The 22,590-nt window shown below is 31.0% G+C and overlaps 1 protein-coding gene, 1 long non-coding RNA gene and 1 pseudogene across 3 annotated transcripts; 2 read left to right on the top strand and 1 right to left on the bottom strand.

The window, feature by feature from the left end:
- Positions 1-6,611: 6,611 nt before the first annotated feature.
- Positions 6,612-10,507, top strand: LOC108825054 (putative pentatricopeptide repeat-containing protein At5g65820; annotated as a pseudogene).
- Positions 10,508-16,243: 5,736 nt separating this feature from the next.
- On the top strand, positions 16,244-17,542 carry LOC108835265 (uncharacterized). Of its 2 annotated transcripts, none has more exons than XR_001946941.2 (2): positions 16,244-16,514; positions 16,656-17,542. It is a non-coding gene; the product is annotated as an uncharacterized LOC108835265 (long non-coding RNA). The 2 variants fall into 2 exon arrangements; XR_008938573.1 differs by having other exon boundaries at positions 16,643-17,542.
- Positions 17,543-17,664: 122 nt separating this feature from the next.
- Positions 17,665-19,908, bottom strand: LOC108835264 (NAC domain-containing protein 69-like). Its single transcript, XM_056994014.1, has 4 exons — positions 19,663-19,908; positions 19,303-19,580; positions 19,002-19,136; positions 17,665-18,910 (listed from the first exon to the last, which is right to left on the bottom strand). Exons 1-4 carry the CDS (start codon positions 19,814-19,816, stop codon positions 18,614-18,616), a joined length of 864 nt encoding a protein of 287 aa, XP_056849994.1. The 5' UTR covers positions 19,817-19,908; the 3' UTR covers positions 17,665-18,613.
- Positions 19,909-22,590: the final 2,682 nt, after the last annotated feature.

Here is a 22,590-nt window from a genome sequence, read left to right as displayed (position 1 = left end):
AGAGCCACACAGCTCTGGAATGATCGTCGATGATTGTTAGAAAATAACGAGAACCACAGAGAGCGGATGTCCGATATGGCCCCCAAAGATCACAGTGAATTAAATCGAAAATATCTTTTGCATTATGAAAACTGTCTGGAAAACTTTTCCGAGTTTGTTTGGCTCCAAAACAAATATCACAAGACTTGCTAATATTATTAGAAGATGTTTCTGAAACTATGCCGGTAATACGAGATGACGGATGCCCAAGACGTCGATGCCATAAAACTGAATCTTCCAACACAGTTGTCTGTAACGTCGTCATAGACTCAATCCCACGAAACCGGTACAATCCCTCTCCCTCTCTTTCACTCGCTCCAATCATCATCCTCGAGGTACGGTCCTGTAAAATCATAAGCTTCTCAGTGACTTGTCCAACAAGGAAATTGTCGGTAACGAGTTGACCAAAAGAGATGAGGTTAATATGAAAGCCCTCCACGTAAAACACATTCTGTATGTGTAATGTGGAAGTAAGTCGGACGGTTCCTTGTTTAGAAGCAACAGCTTCAGAACCCGCAGGTAATAAGACCGGAATTGGATCAATGTTGCGTATATTCTCCATTGTGTGAAGTTGCCCTGTCATATGATGTGTTGCTCCTGTATCTAATATCCACATATTCTCAGTTGTCTTACCCTTTAGACGATCATTGGTGGCACCTTTATTGATTAGTTTCTGAACTATACTCCATTGCTCGTCGGTTATACCGCTGAGACCTTGTCGATCTGCATCAGTAATGGTGAAGTTTGCTTGTAGCATAGTTGTATTAGGTTTAGCAACCGTGGCTGTATTGGCTTTTGGTTGAACACCTTTCGCTTGATCAGTAGTCTTGGAAGGAGCGGAGCGGTTATTGTTTCTGTATCTTGGTCGTTCTTCCCACCATTCGGGATACCCGATAATGGTAAAACATCCAAACGCCTCGTGACCCGTTCGTCCACAAGCCGTACACTGTCTAGTAGGATCCTTATTGCCAGGTCGGAATGTCGAGCTCGGTTTCGTAGAATTAGGAGACGGTTTGGTTTGAGAAGCAAAACTCATGACAGGTGGTTCAGATGTTATGTTTGAACGAATGACCTCATTCTGTGAGACCGTCTGATAAGCACTATCTAAGTCAGGAAGGGGAGAGATTGCACAGATTTGGGATCGTATAACCCCATGTGTAGCGTCGTCTAAACCGGACAAGAAATCATGGACTCGTAGAGTCTCAGTCTCTTGTTCTCTTGCTGTGTTAAGATCGCATTCACACTTACCACAACTACATTGTTTGGAGGTCATACAGTAGGCTATACCGTCCCAAATTTTGGTTAAACGGCCAAAGTATTCGTCGACTGAGGAACCATTCTGTTTGCAGTTGGAGAGAGCGTTGCGTAGTTGCTGGAGACGAGCGCCACTTTTCAAAGAGTAACGTTTTCTGATCATATCCCATAGATCTTTTGCGTTTTCTCTGGTTGAAATAGATGATTTGATCTTTGGTTCAATCGTTTGTTTCATCCATCCCACAATAAGATGATTGTTTGCAATCCAATTCTCAAGGTGAGATGAATCGGCTGCCGGTTTAGGAAGACTGCCGTTGAGGAATCCGAATTTCTTTCGTGAGCTTAAAGCCATACGAAAGTTAATCGTCCATTCATCGTAGTTTAATCCAGTAAGAAGTGGTTGTGAAATCACTGCTCCTGGATTATCATTCGATGAAAGATCATAAGGTGAAATAGTTTTGTATTTGAGATCAGTTGCCGGAGTAATCGACATCGTTCTTCAAACTGTTGGAATATCTTGATCGGTTGAAATAGCTGGAATAGATGTGATAGTCTGCTTTTTGCAAGATCAATCACGGAACTAAAAAGATGTTTTTGATATATTTAGTTTTGTTCTTGCTCTGATACCATGACAAATCTTGAATAATATCAAAAGTAAGATGATCTTTATTGAATAATAAGCTTGGTTTATATACCAAGTAAAGTAAAGCTACAAAAAGAAATCTAAAAAGTTCAAACTAGAATAGGAAAACACATGAAAGCCTTATCTAAAACTATATCGTATGATTCCTAAGTCATATTGTAATCATACTCCAATAAAATACCTTGCAAATAACGTAGGTCTTCTGAACAAATAAGAAGGTTTTGTTTAAAGTGTATATGTTAGAAAAAATATGTGAATAGCAAATTAGTAAGGGTATGACAGATGATTTTTTTTTCCCATATAGCATGTTATTTTATACGAAGAAAAAAAGTTGAAGAGTAAAATAAAATATTTAAACAAAATTAAAACTAAAATCAGCATAGTTGATTTCTTCTTACAAAATCGTAAAAGAAAATTAAGTTATTTTCATTTAATTTAGTAGTTACCAATATTAAATAAAAATGATTAAAACTTTTTGGCTTGACTGGTAATCTACCAGTCAAAACCTTCATTTAAGTGATTTGAAATGCATAATTCTTTATGTATCATGGAAATAATGTAAGCATGTCAAAATTAATTTTTATTGACATAATTATATATAAAAGGAATTGAAATTTGGAAAGAAAATAGGAACAAACACAAAAATAATTACAATTCATGTGAATACTTGAGATTTATGCTTAATATCTTTAAAAAATAATAATAAAGAAAGAAACTGTAGGAGAGACAAAAACATATTTGAAACCTTAGTCTTGCAAAACATAATTAAAAATGCAAAGTATACGTGATATTTGAAGAAAACAAAGAGGTTATTAATATAGAAATACTGTATATACAAAATTGAATTTCCGTACATACACACATATATATAGATCACCTAACGCACATATATGAAAAGTCATGGCTGCTTTTCTATCCAGTGTATCGAGTCACAACACTAATATAGCGGCAACTATAGTATAGTATAGTTCTTTTTTACTCAGTTACAAAAAACTATAGTTTTTATATGCAAGCTACGAACATAAACTATGACTTCGTAAAAGTAAACAAATACTTGTTATCTAATACAATAAAGTAGAAGAATCTGCCTCCTCAAGCTATCCACGACATCTTTGTGAGAGGGGCAAACGGTGACACCTGTCGAAACCACACTGGACTGTGTGTCTCACGCATTAAGTCTACTCTCGGCGTCTGTGACCTTGCGTTAACTACACGCGCATAAATGTGTGAGATTTCAGGCCCACACGTAATTACTCATTTGTGGCCCATTACATTCTTTCTTCTTCGCTGTCGACGCCGACGCCGTCTCCGTACCCTCTTCACAAACGCAAGAGAAACGGCTCACATCTTCTTCAATCCGGCATTAATTCTGACCTTTTCCCTTGTGTAATCAACCCCTCTCTTTAAGATTACTCTCAGCCTCTTCGTTTCCATTGAAACCGCCGCACTCTTCTACTATAAATATGAGCCCAATTCATGAACTTGAGGTCCGGTTTGTATCTCTTCTCTTGTGGGTTTTGCTGTAATGTAAAATTATCTTATTTCTGTAGATGTTACACCATTTTGTATATTAGTAAAGTCCCTTTAACTTTTTGGCTGAGTTTAATCTCTCCCACAGAAAGATTAATCTTTTCAGGTTAAACTTAAGTTAGTCTTTTTTTTTTCAGGTTTCTGCTGATGAAAAGAGAGTGATTAGCAATATCCGTGGAGAGGCTTGATCAGTCTAGCGACAGAATCAGAGAGAGTAGAAAAACAAAACGGTGGAGACAAAATATCTTGGTGTATCAGTTATTCAAGATACGAGCCAGCACCGACAAACTCTCCTTCACTCGCATAGCAAAGGTATGGTACCAGAGATTACATTAATCACACGCATTTGCTGTCTCAAAATCAAAACTATAAAGATTAAGACTATATACTCATATACCTTTCTCATTAGGGTGCATGACCATATACCTTGCGTATGTGATTGTAGCTTCATTGTGTGGATGAGGATGAGGTTTTCAAGCACTTGCCCCCTTTGTTGTTCTTGGTGTGATTTCCCACTTGCTGCATAAATGTCTATATGGTCCTCCTCCTTTGTACTACAACAGTTTCACCTTTTTTTTAATCTTCTTCAATGTGTTAATGTCTCAAACTTTTTTCCTAGAATGAAACTCTCTGTCTCCTTAACTACTCTCTGATTCAGTTGCATCTCTTGTGTTTCAATAAAAAACAGTTGGGGAGAGAAAGTATCAGCAACAATAGACGCAGACATAACTTTCAGAACATAAAGCCAACAATAAGAACAACAAAGGGAATGGGTCCACAGCAACAGAATCGGAAGCAGCATTGGTTGCTAAAAGACCTGACTCTGGTGGTTAACAAGGCTCTGTTATACATCTTCTCGCCAACCATTTTTTGCCAAGTTTGATCCTTCACAGAAGATATAACATTACAACGTTGAGATCTCTCCAAACCAGATCTCTCCAAACCCTTCAAAGGAAATTGCTCGGATGATCAAACAAAAACTCGTGGAGACTATGCAGGGTAGCTTCTCTGGTGCTGTCCCTTTTTTTAATGGTAGAAAAACATTTACAGCCCTGTGGAGTTTCAAGAAGATAGGCTTGAGTTCTTTGCTAACCTCCCTATCCCATCCTGCAATACTTTGATCAAGTGTGGTGACTAGCATGAGAAGCTACCGCAGAAGAAGATTGTTAAATGTTTAGGGTTAACATGAAGCTTACATGAACATTGCATTGAAGGCTTTATTTAAGAAAACCACTTTCTATGAACTAAGACATTTTCCTTAAAACCATGTCACTGCTTTTATAAGTTAATTTTGTCCAGCTACTCTATTACTACTCGGTTATCAATGTCAAGAAATATTTTTATTATAATGAATCGGCTACATCATATAAATCAACAGTTTAAATAAAAATGTATAAAATAAAAGGTAAAACAAACATATAGTGTATAGAATAAAAGGTAAAACAAACATATAAAAATAATAATATAAGCTAACAATTGTTTTGAAAAGAATATTATTCTTATTATCATAGTCAAATTTGAAAACCATTTAAAAATTAAAACAAATTCATTTTCATGAAAAACATTAATGGTCAAGTATATAATCTGGAAAAATAAAATAGATAGTAAAGTTTTGAAAAAATAGCAAATAGTAAAATTTACGATATTTTAAATTAAAATAAATATAAAATTTCAAATTTTGTTAAACTTTGAATAATATTTATATTATTTGTTCACCCGCCCTTAGGCACTATTTGGTACTTAAATAAAAAAATCACATATGTTCCTTATATATACTATTGACATGGTACTTAATAGTATAAGTATGTTCTCAAAATAAAAGATCAACTTTACTTTATGTTTTAACTTCAATTAAGTTAATTTGTTACGATTATGAAATTTTTATTCTACCTTTATTGAATCGATTGCTCACAATAACTTATGCTATTTCATCTTAAACTAAACAACTTCAAAACAAATTAATACCCTATAGTCGTTAACCACAATCAAATGGATTGGAAAAAAAAATCATTCTCTTTCAACATATTTTCATTTTCATATTTTGAACAAATCCTATTTATTAAGATCAGAAAATGAATTTGAATTCAAGTAAAAATAAAACATACAAACTCCGGCGCGTAGCGCCGGAATACCACTAGTTTTCACTATTAAATCAAAACGTTTTGATGTAATATCTTTTTGACACATGATCATCTGAACTAAAGTCGTCTCGTGTTGAGATTTGATAATACAAGTCCAACCCCATGTCATTCATGAGCTTTTTTATTCAGATTTAGTATTGATAAATAAATGAATTCTAACGAACCTAAGAAGGTTCGACTTTATAGATCTATAAGATTAAACGAAAAATCCAGAAATCAAGAGATTATTAGTACTGTGTCCCTATAAGCGCTTCTATTACATCCACGCGCACACCACACACATATAAAAAGCTAAGTTTTGTTCATAAAAAACCCGTCAAATAAACGAGTTGAATGATACATACAAAATGATCAAGCTACTAACACCAAAAAAAAGAAGCTGCCAAATTCGAAAAACAGATATAACAGGAAGAAAAAACAAAGTGAAAAAAATTGTTTACCTGATCAACAGGAGGCAAGCAAGTGATGTTAAACTCGTGCATAGTCCAAGGAGTCCTGACTGCACTAGAAGACTTACCTTCATGGTACACAAGCGTCTTTTTAGTACCGATCACAACACCGTTTTTTCTTTTGTCCTTCCTTACATTTCGATCGTTGCCGGTAGATTTCCAGAACCCAGAAGGTGTAGCCTCTTCGTTACGTTCTTCTTCGTGGACGTGTACTCCTTGGGAGATAAGAAGTACCATACATGATACTTCGATTTGATCGTCGATAAAGCTGCAATCATATTTTCATTTAAAACCAAAGCAAAAAAACCACCAACAGATCGCGATATTTAAAAAGGTGAAGATAAACTCACCAGGCAAAGAAGCTGGTTCGTAACTACAGATGTTAACCTCTCTGATCGTATCGTCTATCGATCATGGTATACCTTGAATCTTATTCTTGAGAAAATAGTTTATCAGCTCCTCATCCGTTGGACAAAACCTAAACCCAACTATATTTGTTTCCATTTGAAAAAATAAATTGAAAACAAACAATCTTGAATTTTTTAGGAGTCCATCATGAGTCAAGAGGTCTTTTTCTAAGTGATTTTGATTTTGTATCTTCTTTGCGAAGAGAGGCCAAGGAAATGCGGTATTGATATTTATATGACTTCGACTAAGGTCTTTGTAGTATTCCGAATTGTGATATATGGAAAAGTTTAAGAGAAATGATTTGGCTACATATGTCATCAAAATACATTTATTTTTTCCGGTACACATCCATTTAGAACTCTATAGTTAAATGTATTTGAGTTGGAGTAGTGAAAGAATGAGTGATTTATCGAGAATTAATTCGCGATAATGTGTGAATAAGACTAAAACACAGTAAAAGTGATGTGATAATTGCATGGTCAGTAGTAAATAGGATGTTCCATTAGCCGTGACAGGTCGGGCCTTACAGTCTTCGTCACACTCGCTCGAGGAAAAAAATATAACGACTATAGAAAATAAATGCAGTAGTACGTGTGAGTGAACCTTCTATTTTATTTAGAACGAAAATGCTCTTCCACTCCTCACCAATCAGCATCCATGGCGTGTCACTTTTTGTGCCAGCTCATTCATGTTTCAATTTTATAATATTGTAATAAAATTTTGACGTTTTTGGTTTTTTTAAAAGTCAAAATTCACGTCCAGGCAGGTGTGGATCCAAGCTCTGAATATGGATTCCAGGATTCGTCAGCTTTACTTTGAAAACAACAAGTTGCCATTTACAATTAAAATGTTTTATGTTACATTTTAAATGCATATACTACAATTAAAATGTTTTATATGTTACTCCTCTATTATCTTCTACTAGGAAATAGTATTAACATTTTAGTTTCTAGTTTATGTATACGTACTACTGATAATGAAATATGAATTAATATTTTCAAGCTCAAATAAGAGTAAAAATAATAATAATATATACACAGACTTTTTGAAGTATGAAAACCTCAAAAAAGTATGAAAAACTCATGTTAGAAGCTTTACAATAAGATTGTACTAAATTAGAAAAAAAATGATTAAGGCCAACTAGTTCGCTAAAAAAAGAATGATGTATGATTGTTTATTATGTTTTAATTAGTTTTTGGAGTTTATATCAAAATGATTGTTGATATTTGCTTTTAGTAATAGTAATTTTGTAATAAATCACCCAAAATTAAATTTGAACTCTTTTTGCAAAGAGAATATGTATTTCAACTGCACATGTATATATATTAATAATTCTTCTTCAACACCAAGTGTATCTTTAACAATAAATCCTAGGCATTCACACCTTACACGGAATAAATATTTATATAAAATTATATTTATGTATTATTACTTATTTTATGGTTTTTCCATATTATGGAATAATAAAATAATAGTTCTATATTAATAATTAAAAATAATTTACTATTATGTATATAATTAAATTGGTATACACATATAAATCAAATGATCACTTTTGTTTTTTTATGATTATTCTATGGTAAATAAATATAAAAACAATCTCTATAATATTATTTGAGAAGTCAGTTTCCTATGTGTCGCGTTCACGTTAATTCTCACGATGGTTGATTACATTGATACCCTTAATAAATTAAAAATATAACATTTAATACCTATTATTTTTGTAAGTTTCCTTTCTGAAACTTTCCATATAACATATATATTAAAAAGGAAAATTTATAAATTTTAAAAATCAAATTTAAAAACGAAATATAAATATATATAATATGATTTCATTAAAAAGGAAATTTCACAAGATAGTAGTATTATATTTCAAAAATATTTTTAAATAACATAAATTATAATTTTGAATTAATAAATACTTACTTTATATCTATCGTTTCTTTGATGAAAAATATATATCTGCATATAATGTGATTTTATAAAAACAAATTTCAGAAAGATAATTTTGATATTAGAAAAGAAATATTTTTTTTTTTTAAAAAAAATAAACAATACAGAATATATATATATATATATATATATATATATATATATCTATAGTATAATTTGAGAAGTCAGTTTCCTATGTGTCGCACTCTTAATTTCTCAAGATAATTGATTACACTAATACCTTTAATGAATTAAAAATATTACAATTAAATACTATTATTTTTTAGTTTCATTTTTTAAATTTTCCATATAACATATATATTAAAAATAAAAATTAATAAATTTTAAAATCGAATTTAAAAACGAAAATATATGTATATATAATATGATTTCATTAAAAAGGGAAATTTCACAAGATAGTAATTTTCTATTTTAAAAATATTTTTATATAACATAAAATATAATTTTGAAGTAATAAAATACTTACTTTATATCTATTGTTTCTTATATGAAAAATATACATTTTTATATAATGTGATTTCATAAAAACAAAATTTCAAAAAGATAATTTTGATATTAGAAAAGGAAATATTATTTATTTAAAACATAATTTTAAACAATACAAAATATATATTTTCAAAGTAATATAAATATTTTGATATATCTATCTAATTTGAGAAATTGCCAAATATACCACTTTTATGATACCACTTTTCATTTCTACACTAACCAACTTTACCATTAAAATTTTAATAACCAAAATACTATTATACCCCTGATTAAATAAATCTACAATTGTCATCTTCCCAAATATCTCCGGCAGTGATGAGTCCCGAAGCTGGAGCTCGCGCTCCACGAATCCGGTGTCGAACTCGGGCTAATCGAACGCGTTCTGAACCGTTGCGAAGATGCCGGGAACCTAGGTTACAGATTCTTCGTCTGGGCAGCGAAGCGACCCGGGTATTATTGCCACAACCACCAAATCTACATATCGATGACGAAAATCATAAGCAAGATGCAGCAATTCGGATCCGTTTGGAGTCTAATCGAGGAGATGAGGAAGGAGAATCCTCACCTGATCGAGCCGGAGCTGTTCGTTGTTCTCGAGAGGTGATTAGAGGGTTCGGATATTGTGAAAAAGTCGTCGAGGTGCTCGACGAAATGCCTGAACCGGACGTGTATGTGTTCGCGTGTTTGCTCGATGCTTTGTGTAAGAACGGTTGCGTTAAGGATGCTGCAAATCTTTTCGAGGATATGAGGTTACAGTTTTTTTCAACGGATCGTAGGTATTTTGCTTTGTCGTTGTATGGTTGGTGTAGAGAAGGGAAGATAATGGAAGCTAAGCATGTTTTGGTTCAGATGAATGAAGCTGGGTTTGAGCCTGACGTTGTTGATTACACTAACTTGCTGAGTGGTTATGCTCACGCTGGTAAAATGGATGATGCCTATGATGTGTTGAAAGATATGAGGAGGTGAGGGTTTGAGACGAGTGAGAATTGTTACACTGTTTTGATCCAGGCGTTGTGTAAGGTAGATAGAATGGGTGAGGCGATGAGTGTGTTTGCTGAGATCGATGGAGAGTATGGATGTGAGGCTGATACTGTGACTTACACTGAATTGGTAAGTGGGTTTTGTAAATCAGGGAAGATTGTCAAGTGTTAAAGTTTGTTAGATGATATGTTAAAGAAAAGGGCTTGTGCCGTCCTAAGTTATGTATATGCATATAATGGCGGCTCATGAGAAGAGAGACAATCTTGACGAGTGTTTGGAGTTGCTGGAGAAGATGAAGCAGACAGGGTATCATCTCGATCATGATGTTTACAGTGTCGTTATCAGTTTGGTGTGTGAGTTGAGGGAAGTAAAGGAAGCTGTTCTGTTATGGAACAAGATGGAAGCGAACGGTTTGCGTTCTGAATTGGACACGTTTATTAATCATACTATTGTCACGTTTAATAAAATATTTTTTTTAACATTTATAGTTTATAAGGGTTTATAAAAAAACTGGAACAAATTTGACTTTTAGTAAATAATTCTTTGATTAATAAGGCTTTTGCATGTGTTGTCATCTCTATAGATAACTTGCAAATGAATGCTTTTGAATGTGTTGTCATTTTAAGTTGGTACTATATTTCGAGAATTCTAAATAAAATTTGATTGTCAACAAAAAAAACATTCTTCTTGTCTATTTATTTTATACATTTTATAAACTCTTATAAATGATTTTATAAACCTTATAAATAATTCATAAACATTGTAACCTCTTATAAATTGGTGTATAAAATTTATAAATTATTTTTATAAACTTTATGAATGTTTTATAAAGGTTTATAAGTTATTTTTTAATAACTTAGAAATGTTTTAATCAGCTCCCTTAAATAATTATCTATAGGATTTAATATAAAATATTTCCGTGAGACATATAAGAGAAACATGACACATGTATTTCTGTAAGCTATATATATATATCTAACACGTGTTTTTATAAGTGACTAAAAGCTGTAAACCATTTGTAATTACATTTACTCTAATTATTTTTAAAAAAATTTAGTAACGAGCATCTTCATGTATTTATATTACCGATTTTACTTTTTTTTGTTTAATAAACATTTTATCACGACTTTCAAAATGATTTCTATAATCTTATTATAAGATTTATAAGGGATTATAAGTTATATAATACTTTATAAACTAGTATATCTGAGTTTTGTAAAGGTTTATAAGCGATTTTATGAATCCTTGCTTAGAAATGTTTTAATCAGCTCTAGCAAATAATTATTTTACAATACTTTATAATAGGTTATAAGTTATATAATACTTTATAAACTAGTATATATGCGATACATGGGCCATAAACATTTATAAGTTATTATTTATCAGTCTTTTTATCTCTGAGTTTATATAATATTTTATAAACTAGTATTTTCTGAGTTTTATAATACTTTATAAAGGGTTATAAGTTATATAATTTCTTCATGAAACTAGTATATGAGATACATGAGCCAGCTATAAACATTTATAAGTTATTATTTATCAGCCTTTTCATTTCTGAGTTTATATAATACTTTATAAACTAGTATTTTCTGAGTTTTATAAAGGTTTATAAGTGATTTTAAATAAGTTATAAGATATTTTATAAGAGGTTATAAGTTATATAATCTCTTCATGAAACTATTATATCTGAGTTTTATAAAGGCTTATAAGTGAGTTTTTAATAAGTTATAAGATACTTTATAAGAGGTTATAAGTTATATAATCTCTTCATGAAACTAGTATATATGAGATACATGAAACTAGTATATCTGAGATACATGAGCCAGCTATAAACATTTATAAGTTATTATTTATCAGCCTTTTCATCTCTGAAATTATATAATATTTTGTAAACTAGTATGTCTGAGTTTTATATAGGTTTATAAGGGGTTATAAGTTATATAATATTTTCATGAAACTACTATATCTGAATTTTATAAAGGTTTATAAGTGAATTTTTAATAAGTTATAATATACTTTATAGGGGTTATAAGTTATATAATCTCTTCATGAAACTAGTATATCTGAAATACATGAGATACTAGTTTATAATGCTTACTTTGATCTACAGTCAGAACATTATCTATTGTCTGGTTGACTTTATATGTGTTTATGTATATATATATATATATATATATATATATATATATTTATGACTCGTTCTTTTTTATACATAAAACTCAAGCTCCATCAATGGAGAAATTGTTTGGCAAACATAATAACATTGTCAAAATGACGAAAGAAACTGATGTATCAAAGGCTAGCAGATAACATAACACAGATAAAAGCAAACAAAGCACTTAAACAATTTAAAGTTAAACATCAAAGTGCTAATTGGTGAGATGAAGCCATGGGAATCAGAGAAGGCACTTGGTGAACTGCTACCCAAACATGCTGCCGCAATAAAGGCATAAAGAGCAGCAAGAAACTTGGCTACAAAGGTGAGATCATACACCATTTTGATGACCTTGAAATTGTGAGGAAATCCTCAGCCACAAAGGGATGTGGAGTTGCAAGAACATTATAAGCAACAGAAGAGAGCACACTGACAACAATTATCTAGGCAAGTGCTATCCATTGGAATATGATTAGCAACTATGTAAAGATACCACTCAAACAAAACCAATGATGTTCTTTGATGTACTTTTATCCCGCCTGAACAACCCTCAAGTCCATCCCTATCGTAACCTAAATCAAATCAGGGCCATACATAGAAGATGAAACATCATACTCAAAGGAGACTGTCACAAGATTTGATTCCACCATGACAGATCCCAAATCTGGCGGAGATCTGGTGGCTCGGGAGGGTCAAGAGACATCAACCCAAGAGCAATACCACGTGCAACTGAGGGATTCTTCAAACTTATGTGAACGCCATGGTTGAGCTGGGTTGTCTGAGTCGTCGGTGCAGAGGAAGAAAGCAGGAAGGACACCATCGGGATTTGCTGAAGACGCGTCATCGGAGGGAGCTAGAAAGAGGATCCACTGGAACTGAGAGATAAGAGGAGAGAGAACACTGTTCATGAGGAAGGAGCAGCAACGTCGCCGATAGAACACCGGAAGGATGCGCTCAATTCTTAACTATGGCGACGGCGAGGTAAGCTTGACGAAGAAGACGATAACAGACTTAAGATGGAGAACAAAATTAGGTTAGAGGGTAATTTAGTCTTTTATACTTTAATGAAAAATGTATTTTTGAAAATATCCTCATGTTGATGGTAAACATGAAAAGTGGTATCACCAAAGTGGTATAAGTGAAATTTCCCCATCTAATTTCTTAGATGATTACATAAAATAATTAAGTAACATAAACTAATCAATCTTTATATCTAAAATAATAGATTATATTAAAATTAAGGAAGACAACAACCAACCTAAATGCAAATAAGAAAATTAATCAATTTTTAATATATTTAGAACAAAAAATATTATAGTTGAATTTAGAGAAATAGATGCAATCTAATATATCTAAATGATAACTAAATCGACTAAATATAATATATATAAAATCATATGTTTAATTAAAGTAATGTAATATTATTAATATAAATCATGCATAGAAATTATAAATTAAATTTAAAATTAAAGCATATAACAATCAACTATTATAGTATATTTATTTTATAAATATTTATACCCATGCATGAGCACGGAAAAATCACCTAGTTTTATCTATTAGATATGATATATAATTAAATTTAAATGATAATAACATATATATATATATATATAATATATCTTTAATATGGATATTCATTAGATGAAGCTTTTATTTGTGTAATTGTATGATTATTTGTATCTTTGTATAACAAAAATTTAAACCATGAATACATTTTTTTAATGTGAGATGTTTAATGGTTTAAATAATTTATAAATTTAAATAGTGTAATTCTTTCTTTTTGATATATAAGGGATGTAATCTATATAGAAGTTACAAATTTTGCAACTGAAATATGATATATAAACTTTATTAAAAAAGAGCAAATAGTAGGAATATTTTTGTAAGTTTACTTTTAAATAGATGTATATTTTACGTTGATGATGATTGATTACATCATGCCCAAAATAATCAGATTAACACTACAAATCAAATCTTTCATAAATCGCCTTTAACAACCAATCAAAGATTCCTCAGAAATGCTCTATTAGGGTATAATGTCATATGACTTATCTGGGCCCATTGCATTCTAGTAGATGTGACATGTTCATATATAGGTGTTCATTTTTTGTATAAACAAATGAAATGCCATTTAAAAAATGTTTTTTCGCAGATGTTAAAGGATAAAAAGTTGCAAATTCTTTCTCATGGTGATAGTCACGTACTCACGTGACAAGCTATCAATAAAGTTGGTCCTTATAGAGACACCAGCATTGAATTTTAGGACAATATTCACTCTTTATCATGATTCACTTTGAAAGACCAAATAAAACATAGCAATTCTCTGGAAGTCCTCTGTGCATTTGTTAGAAAGTTTTTAATTATTTGAAACAGAGAGATAAGAAGATGGTTCATGATTAGGAGAAAAGAGTTATCAATTAGGAACCATAGACCCACACTGCCACTTGAACGTAGTATAAATTATTGAGACTTCTATTCGAATTTCTCAAACCCTGTAATTAGGAAACTGTATAAATATTTTGCCTTAATTTCTTTTTATAACTAATAGTTAATACTAATAGCCTTTCTATTAAAAAACAAATACTAATTGTAGTAGTAAAATCTTCCTGTAATAAAGTTAAGATAGATTGAAGCCCTTTATCAAAAAAATAAAGTTAAGATAGATTAATGTAACGACTGGTTGGGAAGATGATAAAATGAACCGCTCCATAAAAGAAAAGGAAATAATTGTTTGCCATGTTTTACCTAATTTTTCTTATCCCTACTCAAATTAACTGTAGATATCTTATTTAAGTAATACTATTGCCGTAGTGTTTGACCCAGATAAAAAATGTACCTTTTACTTTTTAGATATTATTCGGACCAATTTTATATGAACTAATCTGGACAAAACATTAAATATGGATTCCATCTAAAAAATATTTAATGTATATGAAGAAGACCAGATGATTGATATAAGACTGACTATACAGCAAGATGAGTAATTTTTGGGTTCACTCCCTAAGTTGAATCTTTATGTTCACCTACCAATAAGAGTTCACCATTTATATTTAATATCTTTAAAAAAAATATTGTCAAGTTATATTATGTTTTTTTTTAAAAAATTAAAAGATAAAAGTTCAAGAATTAAAATAAAAAATAATAGTAGTTGAATTTTTTTTTTTAAATAACTTTTAATACCATTAGCAAAATACTAAACCCTAAACCTTAAATCCTAAACCCTAAACCATTGGATAAACCCTAAACCCTTGGACAAATTCTAAATTCTTGATTTTTTTTAAAAGTAATTTTAGTACCGTCAACAAACACTAAACCCTAAACCCTAAATACTATACCCTAAACCCCTGGATAAATCTTAAACCCTTGGATAAATCATAAACTCTAGAATTTAAGATTTATCCAAGGGTTTAAGATTTACCCAAGGGTTAAGGATATAGCATTTAGGGTTTATGGTTTAGTATTTAGAGTTTAGTGTTTTGTCGATGGCATTAAAATTATTTTTTTTTAAGTTTTTTTTATTTCCAACTAATATTATTTTTTATTTATTCTTATCTTTTAGTTTTAAAAATATGACAATATTTTGTTTTCTTTTTTAAAAGATATTGAATATAAAATGGTGAACTCCTATTGATGGGTGAACCTAGAATTACTCCCGCAAGATCATCGGAAACGTCACAAGTTTGAAAACATAAAGGTTCCACCACAGACGCAAATTCCATGTAATGGAAAAATAGTTAAGCTGTTAAAAATAATGATTAAACCGTGAAAAAAATTAAAATTTTCAAAATATAACATTATATGCTTAATTGATCAAAATATTTTATATGCTATTCATCTTGTTATAAATATTAAATATCAATAATCAAGCTAATTATTACAAAAAGTGATAATAACTATAATTTGTTAAAAATTATTTATTTCTTATTATAAATATTTTGGATTATCTTTCAATACATTTTAATAATAAATTTATATTTTAAAATATTATAAAACAAATTATAGTATAAATTTATTTACAACATAACTATTTATCATTAAAACATTATTGCTATTTATTTAAAACTTTAAAATGGTATTAGCATATAATATAATAATATGAAAGTGTTGATGTTGTAAATAATATACTAAAACTTACTTTTCATTTAATGAAAATTATCTTTATATTTATGTCAATAAAAACGCAAACATGCGTTTTTGCATTTTTTTTCATTCCGCAGTTTTTGTTAATTGGTAAAATACTTGCAGAATCTTGATGTCTTTGCGGTGTTGGAGATAACTCTTTCCTTTTTTTGCTCTCGTTTGATTAGGCCTTCTTGATGTCTCCCTTTATTTCTGGCGAGATGCACATGGTGTCTCGCTTCAGCGGAGGTTCCCATTGCTTCTTCTGTCTGCGATTGTGCAAGACTTGTGTAGACCAAAGGCGGATCTAGAGCGGCGGCGATCCGGGTGAAAGGGGGGTCTCGGATCAGGTCGGTTGATAGGATTTAAATCCATTTTTTTCAGGAGTATATTTATGTATTTGTTTATGATCACGGTTTAAATAGATTATATAGAAATCGCTTATTTTCTTGAAAAATGCGGATTATGACGAATATAGTTTACTATTGAAGTACGACGAACCATTTCCCCCGGGCCTTGTCAACTCTAAGCTTCGTAGCTGTGGCGCGTGGTTTCTGTTGGTCACCTTGTTTGCAGATCTGGAAACTGGCCAAGTAAGGCAGTTTTGGCTCTCAAATCTGTAATGAGAGGTGGGTATGTGGTAACGTTCGTAGCTTTCCCCGGTTCTCATGATGTATCTTTTGGACCTTTTTTATTGAGCCTTGTTTCAGTTTTTAGAGGTTTAGGGATTGAATGTCTCAGTGTGGTTCAAGTTTTGTTTGGTAAGTGACTGTTTCAGTTGCAAATCTTTCATGTTATGGTAGTAGCAGTGTTTTCTCGTCGATCTTGGACTAGTGCTGATTGAATTTTTGGAGATTTGATCAACGAGGCTTGTGTGTTTGGAAGTTGTGGTGGGCTTCTATCTAGATATACAAGGAGCACCAGAAAGTTCGTTCCAGCCGTATCTGAGAGATGTGTAAATCGTGAAGCGGTCCTGCTTGTCGGAATGTAAAGTCTTGGTTATAGGTTACTAGTTGGGGATGGTGTCGTTCGGCAGGCTATAGGCGGCAACGATAGATCCAGAGAAAGGAGACTTGGTGTCTTCAGTTGTTGAAGCGGAAGGCATCGTATGGCGGGCCAAGGGCAGCTGCGATGTATCCAGATCATAGCTCTCTATTCAGTGGGAAGGTCTGTTCCACTGAGTCTTCCTTTGCCTTTGTGTAGCTGGTTTACGTTGGTTATGAGTTAGTTGCGGTTCCTAGTTTATTTTTCATGTCTGGATATATTTGAAAATCACCCCGTAATGGATTTTAGCTGCCTTTTCTTGGGCCCTTGTATGAAAACTTATGTTCCAACGTTGAATGAATACTATCAGTTCAGGGAAAAAAAATTTAGCGGAGTGTTTTTAAGTGCAGACATTGACATGGAGTCCACGTTCAACATATTTGCTATCCTTAGCATATTAAAGACAGGTAATTAATGCGTTTTTGTAACACTATGTCTATATCTCGAACCAGGTGATGCGTGGAATGAAAGATCTTTTTGGTTCTTCGGACCATTTTGTCATCACCTCCAACAGTGATATACCGTGGCTTGGAACACCATTGATAGTAGAGTTATTTCCAAGAGCAATAGATGTAGCGAACTTACTTGTTGAAGTCATTACCTGATGTGGATTATGAGTGCTGCTAAGTACTTGTCGAGCAAGCTTCCACCAACACACCATACATATTTTTAATTGAAGTAATATTTGTTTTAGAACTGAAGTAATATTTTCTTTTAGAATTTAAACATTAAAGAAAAGAAGAAAATGTTTTCTTTTTCCTCGTTCTTATCTTCTCCCAAATAACCATCCACCAACTCATTTACATCACCTCGGTTTCTCTATAAATACATCTCTGTCTCTTCTACTGGCATTTCACATAGACATCTAAGGAGATTATCATCTCATCCGCAAGTTCGTGTGCTGTGCTTTCTCTCCGTTTATAACTCAATCTATGGCAGTGTTTGTAACTAGGGAGTTTTTTTGTGGTTCTCAATTTCGTCTTTAATCGCAACATAAAACAATAGTATGGTGTTTGATTAAATTTCTTCATGTAACTGAATCTATGGCAGCTAGAAACCGTATTTTAGAACAATGGATGGTTAGAGCATGAGTAATGGGGAGTTTTCATGGAGTTTTCAAAACATTTAAAAGTAAACATTTTAACTATTTCTTTGGAGATCTCATTATCTCAAAATCACAAGAATTCCTTTTCAAAATATGTATATATACATACAGTATAGTTTAGATACTTGTGAACTCTTCCATTGGGGTTGCTTATAATTCCATTTTTACTTATGGTAAGGTTCTGCATAAGTTTTGTGCGTTTCTGTCTTATTGTAATAAACTTTATTTATATGTCCATGAAAGTAATACTAAAAAAAAGGAATTGATGTGCTTTACAGACCGCAGAGTACTATCTCTCTGCTATAATAAGCAAAGACCATTTATCATGTACTCCTCAGAGTTCTCTTGCGTTATGAATTCTTGATGATCGGTACACAAATATTCTATCTGCGTGAATGCACCGAGATTCTCATCGTCGTCCTGTGCTAAGCAAGGCGCTTGTAGCTGCACGTTAGTGTTGTCGTTGTTGTCAATGAACAACGTATTTGGAATTGGACACAGTGCATCCCAAGGACAGAGATCCTCTTGCTCGTTCATTAGCATTATCACGTCATTCGCAGAGAAGCCAGATAAACTTGCTTGACCTGCCTGCTCAACCTGTAAATGTAAAAGAGATATGATAAAGTAACAAGTCGAGGAACTATTTAATTTGCGTTTAAGAATGAAATATCTCAGAAACTGGACTCACTTGAGGCGGTGTGTTAGTCGCTCCGACTGTGTTTGAATCATTAATGAGCAAATATTGACTTGGTTCACTCGAGTTGCTACAGGATGGGATGTCTCCAACGTTGCCCTTATAAAATATCTTGCAAATAACGTAGCTCTGAACAAAACCCAAATGTACACACACAGGCAAAACGGTTTTGTGTAAGTGTATATGTTAGAAAATGGCAAATTTATGAGTAGGAAGTAAGCAATGACTCTTTCACAAAAAAAAGAACAATAGTTAAGTTACCAACAAAGAAAACCCTTGAAAATAAAATGGTTACCTGAGTAACATAAGGCAAGCAAGTGATGTGATACTCGTGCATAGTCCAAGGAGTCCTAGCTGCATTAGAAGAGTTACCTTCATGGTACACAAGCGTCTTTTTAATACCGATCACAACACCGTTTCTTCTTTTCTCCTCCTTGACTTTCCGATCGTTGCCGGTAACTTTCCAAAACCCAGAAGGTGTAGTCCTCTTCGTGACATTCTTTTTCGGGGACGTGTACTCCTTTGGAGAGATGAAGTACCATACAGGATCCTTTGATTTGATCATTGACAACGCTGCAATCATATTTTTCATTATTTAAAACCAAAAAAAAACCCACCAAAACACCACGATATTAACAAGCTAAAGAAAGCTCACCAGGCAAAGACGCAGGTTCGTGGCCACAGATGCTAACTTCTCTAATCTTATCGTCGACTAACCATGATTTACCTTGAATCTTGTTCTTGAGAAAATAGTTTATCAGCTCCTCGTCCGTTGGACAAAACCTAAACCCCACTAAACTTGTCGCCATTTTAAAAAAGAGCCAAAAGCAAAACAATCCAGAATCGTGAATAAATTTTCTAAGAGTCCATCATGTGTCAAGGTCTTTTTCTTCGTGGTTTAGATTTTGTCTCTGTTTTGTGAAGATAGCTCAAGGAAATGCCGTATGGGATATTTATATGCCTTCGGTTAGGGTATCTGTCACAGCTGAGGAATTTTCTAGTAAAATATAATCGGTTGTAGAAAATGGATGCAGTGATGTGCTGCGCGTGAGCCATTCTATTTTATATAGAACTTCAAATGCTTTTCTTTTCCTAGCCTGCATCCATGACCATCCATCGCATGTCTTTTTCTTTAACAGCTCATTCATGTTTTAGTTTTATTATTATCTTTGTGAAAAAAGCTTTCACTATTTTGTTTTTAAAACAAGGAATTCGTCAGTGTTACCTTGGAATATAAGTTTGTTGTCATTTAAAATTCAAATGTATAGGGCAGAGAAGCCAAACATAAATTGATATACTCGAGTTGTCCTCTCCCATACCAAGATTTTTTCAGCCATGAATCGCTTAATTTTATTTCTCACTGGATATTTTGCATATATTATATATTAAAATAGAAGTCATAACTTATTTAATGTGTAATATTTTATTTTGTACCATCTCTTAGGAAATCATTACTTTTAATTATTCTATCATCTAATTTTATAATAAATATAATCAAAATATATCTTATTAATATTTTAACAAAATCAACAATATACTATTTTAAGGAGAATCTCAAATTTGTTTACTGTTAATATAAAATATGTATTCAAGACCAATAAATTAAATATACCAACTGATCCATAAAAAAAATTAACTTATTAATCTAATAACTATTAACAACATATATCATTATTTTGTCGGCATTCACTATTTTGTAAGTCATTTCATTAACCAAAAAAATTCATATGTTATGCAATCATAATATATGATTATATTATACATATATATATATATACTATCATGTATTTTTTAATATTATGTCATGCAACCATAACATATGATTAATTTTATTATTTTTATGATGACGACAAAAGTATCACAACATGTGATTATTCTTTAATATATATTAACAATTTTATTAAATTAATACCATTCTAAAACATATAACTATAATTCATTTATAATCATATATCTAAATTTAAATATATTTAATAATATATATTTAATACCATTCTCTAAAATGATGTTCAAACTTTAAATCTAAATTGAAATTTAATTTTACATATATAATAAATTGTAATCTATATAATAGAGAAAAATATAGCATATTTTTGTCTATGAAACAAATTTATTTAAAAATATAGATGTACTAATATATATAATCAACTAAATGACACTATTTCCATTTTTCTTACTTTGAAATTTAGATTTGTTCACACAAGTTAAGGAAAAAAATAATTTCTATTTTATCTAACCAAAAACATCATTAGCTATTCACCTAATTATTATCCAATAAAAAGTTAACTAAAGAATATAATATGTTATATAAAAAAAAGAATAAATTTGCATTGAAAATTGAAAATGTCATCTACTTGAAATGAAAAGAATTCTCTAAAACGTCACACATTAAAAACAAAATAAATATGTTCTAAACAAGTGAATATATTTTACAAACAAAAACAATTGAAATTTTCTGCTTTGTATAGAATAATCAATTTACAAGTTACTTATCAATCATATAAATTTGATTGTTTCACCATGAAAAATCGAAATACGCAACCAACATAGCTTATAATTTTCTCAATTCAATTTGAAAAACACCAATTTTAGAGAATTAACGTTTTCTATTTTATCACAAATTAAGGGGGAAAAGGAAAAAAAAAGAAAAATATTTTATCCAACCAAAAATATCATTAAGTATTCACCTAATTATAATCCAATCAAAAAAACGTTAAGTGGAGAATATAAAATGCTATATAAGAAGAAAAAAGAATAAATTTGCATTGAAAATTGAAAATGTCATCTAATTTGAAGTGAAAAAACTATTTAAAACGTCATATATTAAAAACAAAGTAAATATGTTCTAAAAAGTGAATATGTTGTACAAACAAAACACTAGAATATGTTATGCTTTGCATAGAATTATCAAATTATAAGTTACTTATCAATCATATCAACTTGATTGTTTCACCATGGAAAACTGAAATACGCAACCGACATAGCTTATAATATCCTCAATTCAATTTGGAAAAAGCACTCGCGCGGATCAAAATCTAGTCTTAATATATTAAAACAGAAGTCACAACCTTGATTTATGTGTGATTCTTTAAATTGAATATATTCTTAGAAAGTCATGTTACATTTATTCTCTAATCTTATCATTATTATTATGATTTACTATAACATTCCATATATTCATAGAAAATCTGTTGAGAAAATCTAACAAGATCTTACCAAAAAATTTAAATATTTTTTATAAACATAATACATTAACAATTTTGCGATTAGAAATATAATATTATTATAAATTAATGTTAATTAAAATAAAATTATAATACTATATTTTATAAAATTTATTATAGTATATATTGTATTAATTTAGATATGATATATAAATAAATATAAAAATTATATATATTATTAAAATAACCTAATTTCTTTCATTTAAATAAATAAATAAATATTTTTTTACTAAAAAAATCAGAAAACTTACCATAACATAAAAAAAAAAACCTTATATCGATAAAAATAATTTATAGATGCTGCTATACATAAAATTTTAATAAAATATTATGACTGGAAAACTTAAACAAAATAATGT

The sequence above is a fragment of the Raphanus sativus genome, chromosome 9 (genome assembly GCF_000801105.2).
Source record: "Raphanus sativus cultivar WK10039 chromosome 9, ASM80110v3, whole genome shotgun sequence".
In the NCBI taxonomy this organism is placed as follows: domain Eukaryota; kingdom Viridiplantae; phylum Streptophyta; class Magnoliopsida; order Brassicales; family Brassicaceae; genus Raphanus; species Raphanus sativus.
The sequence above is the reverse complement of the archived record's forward strand: the minus strand, read 5'-3'. Positions and strand labels throughout refer to the sequence as shown.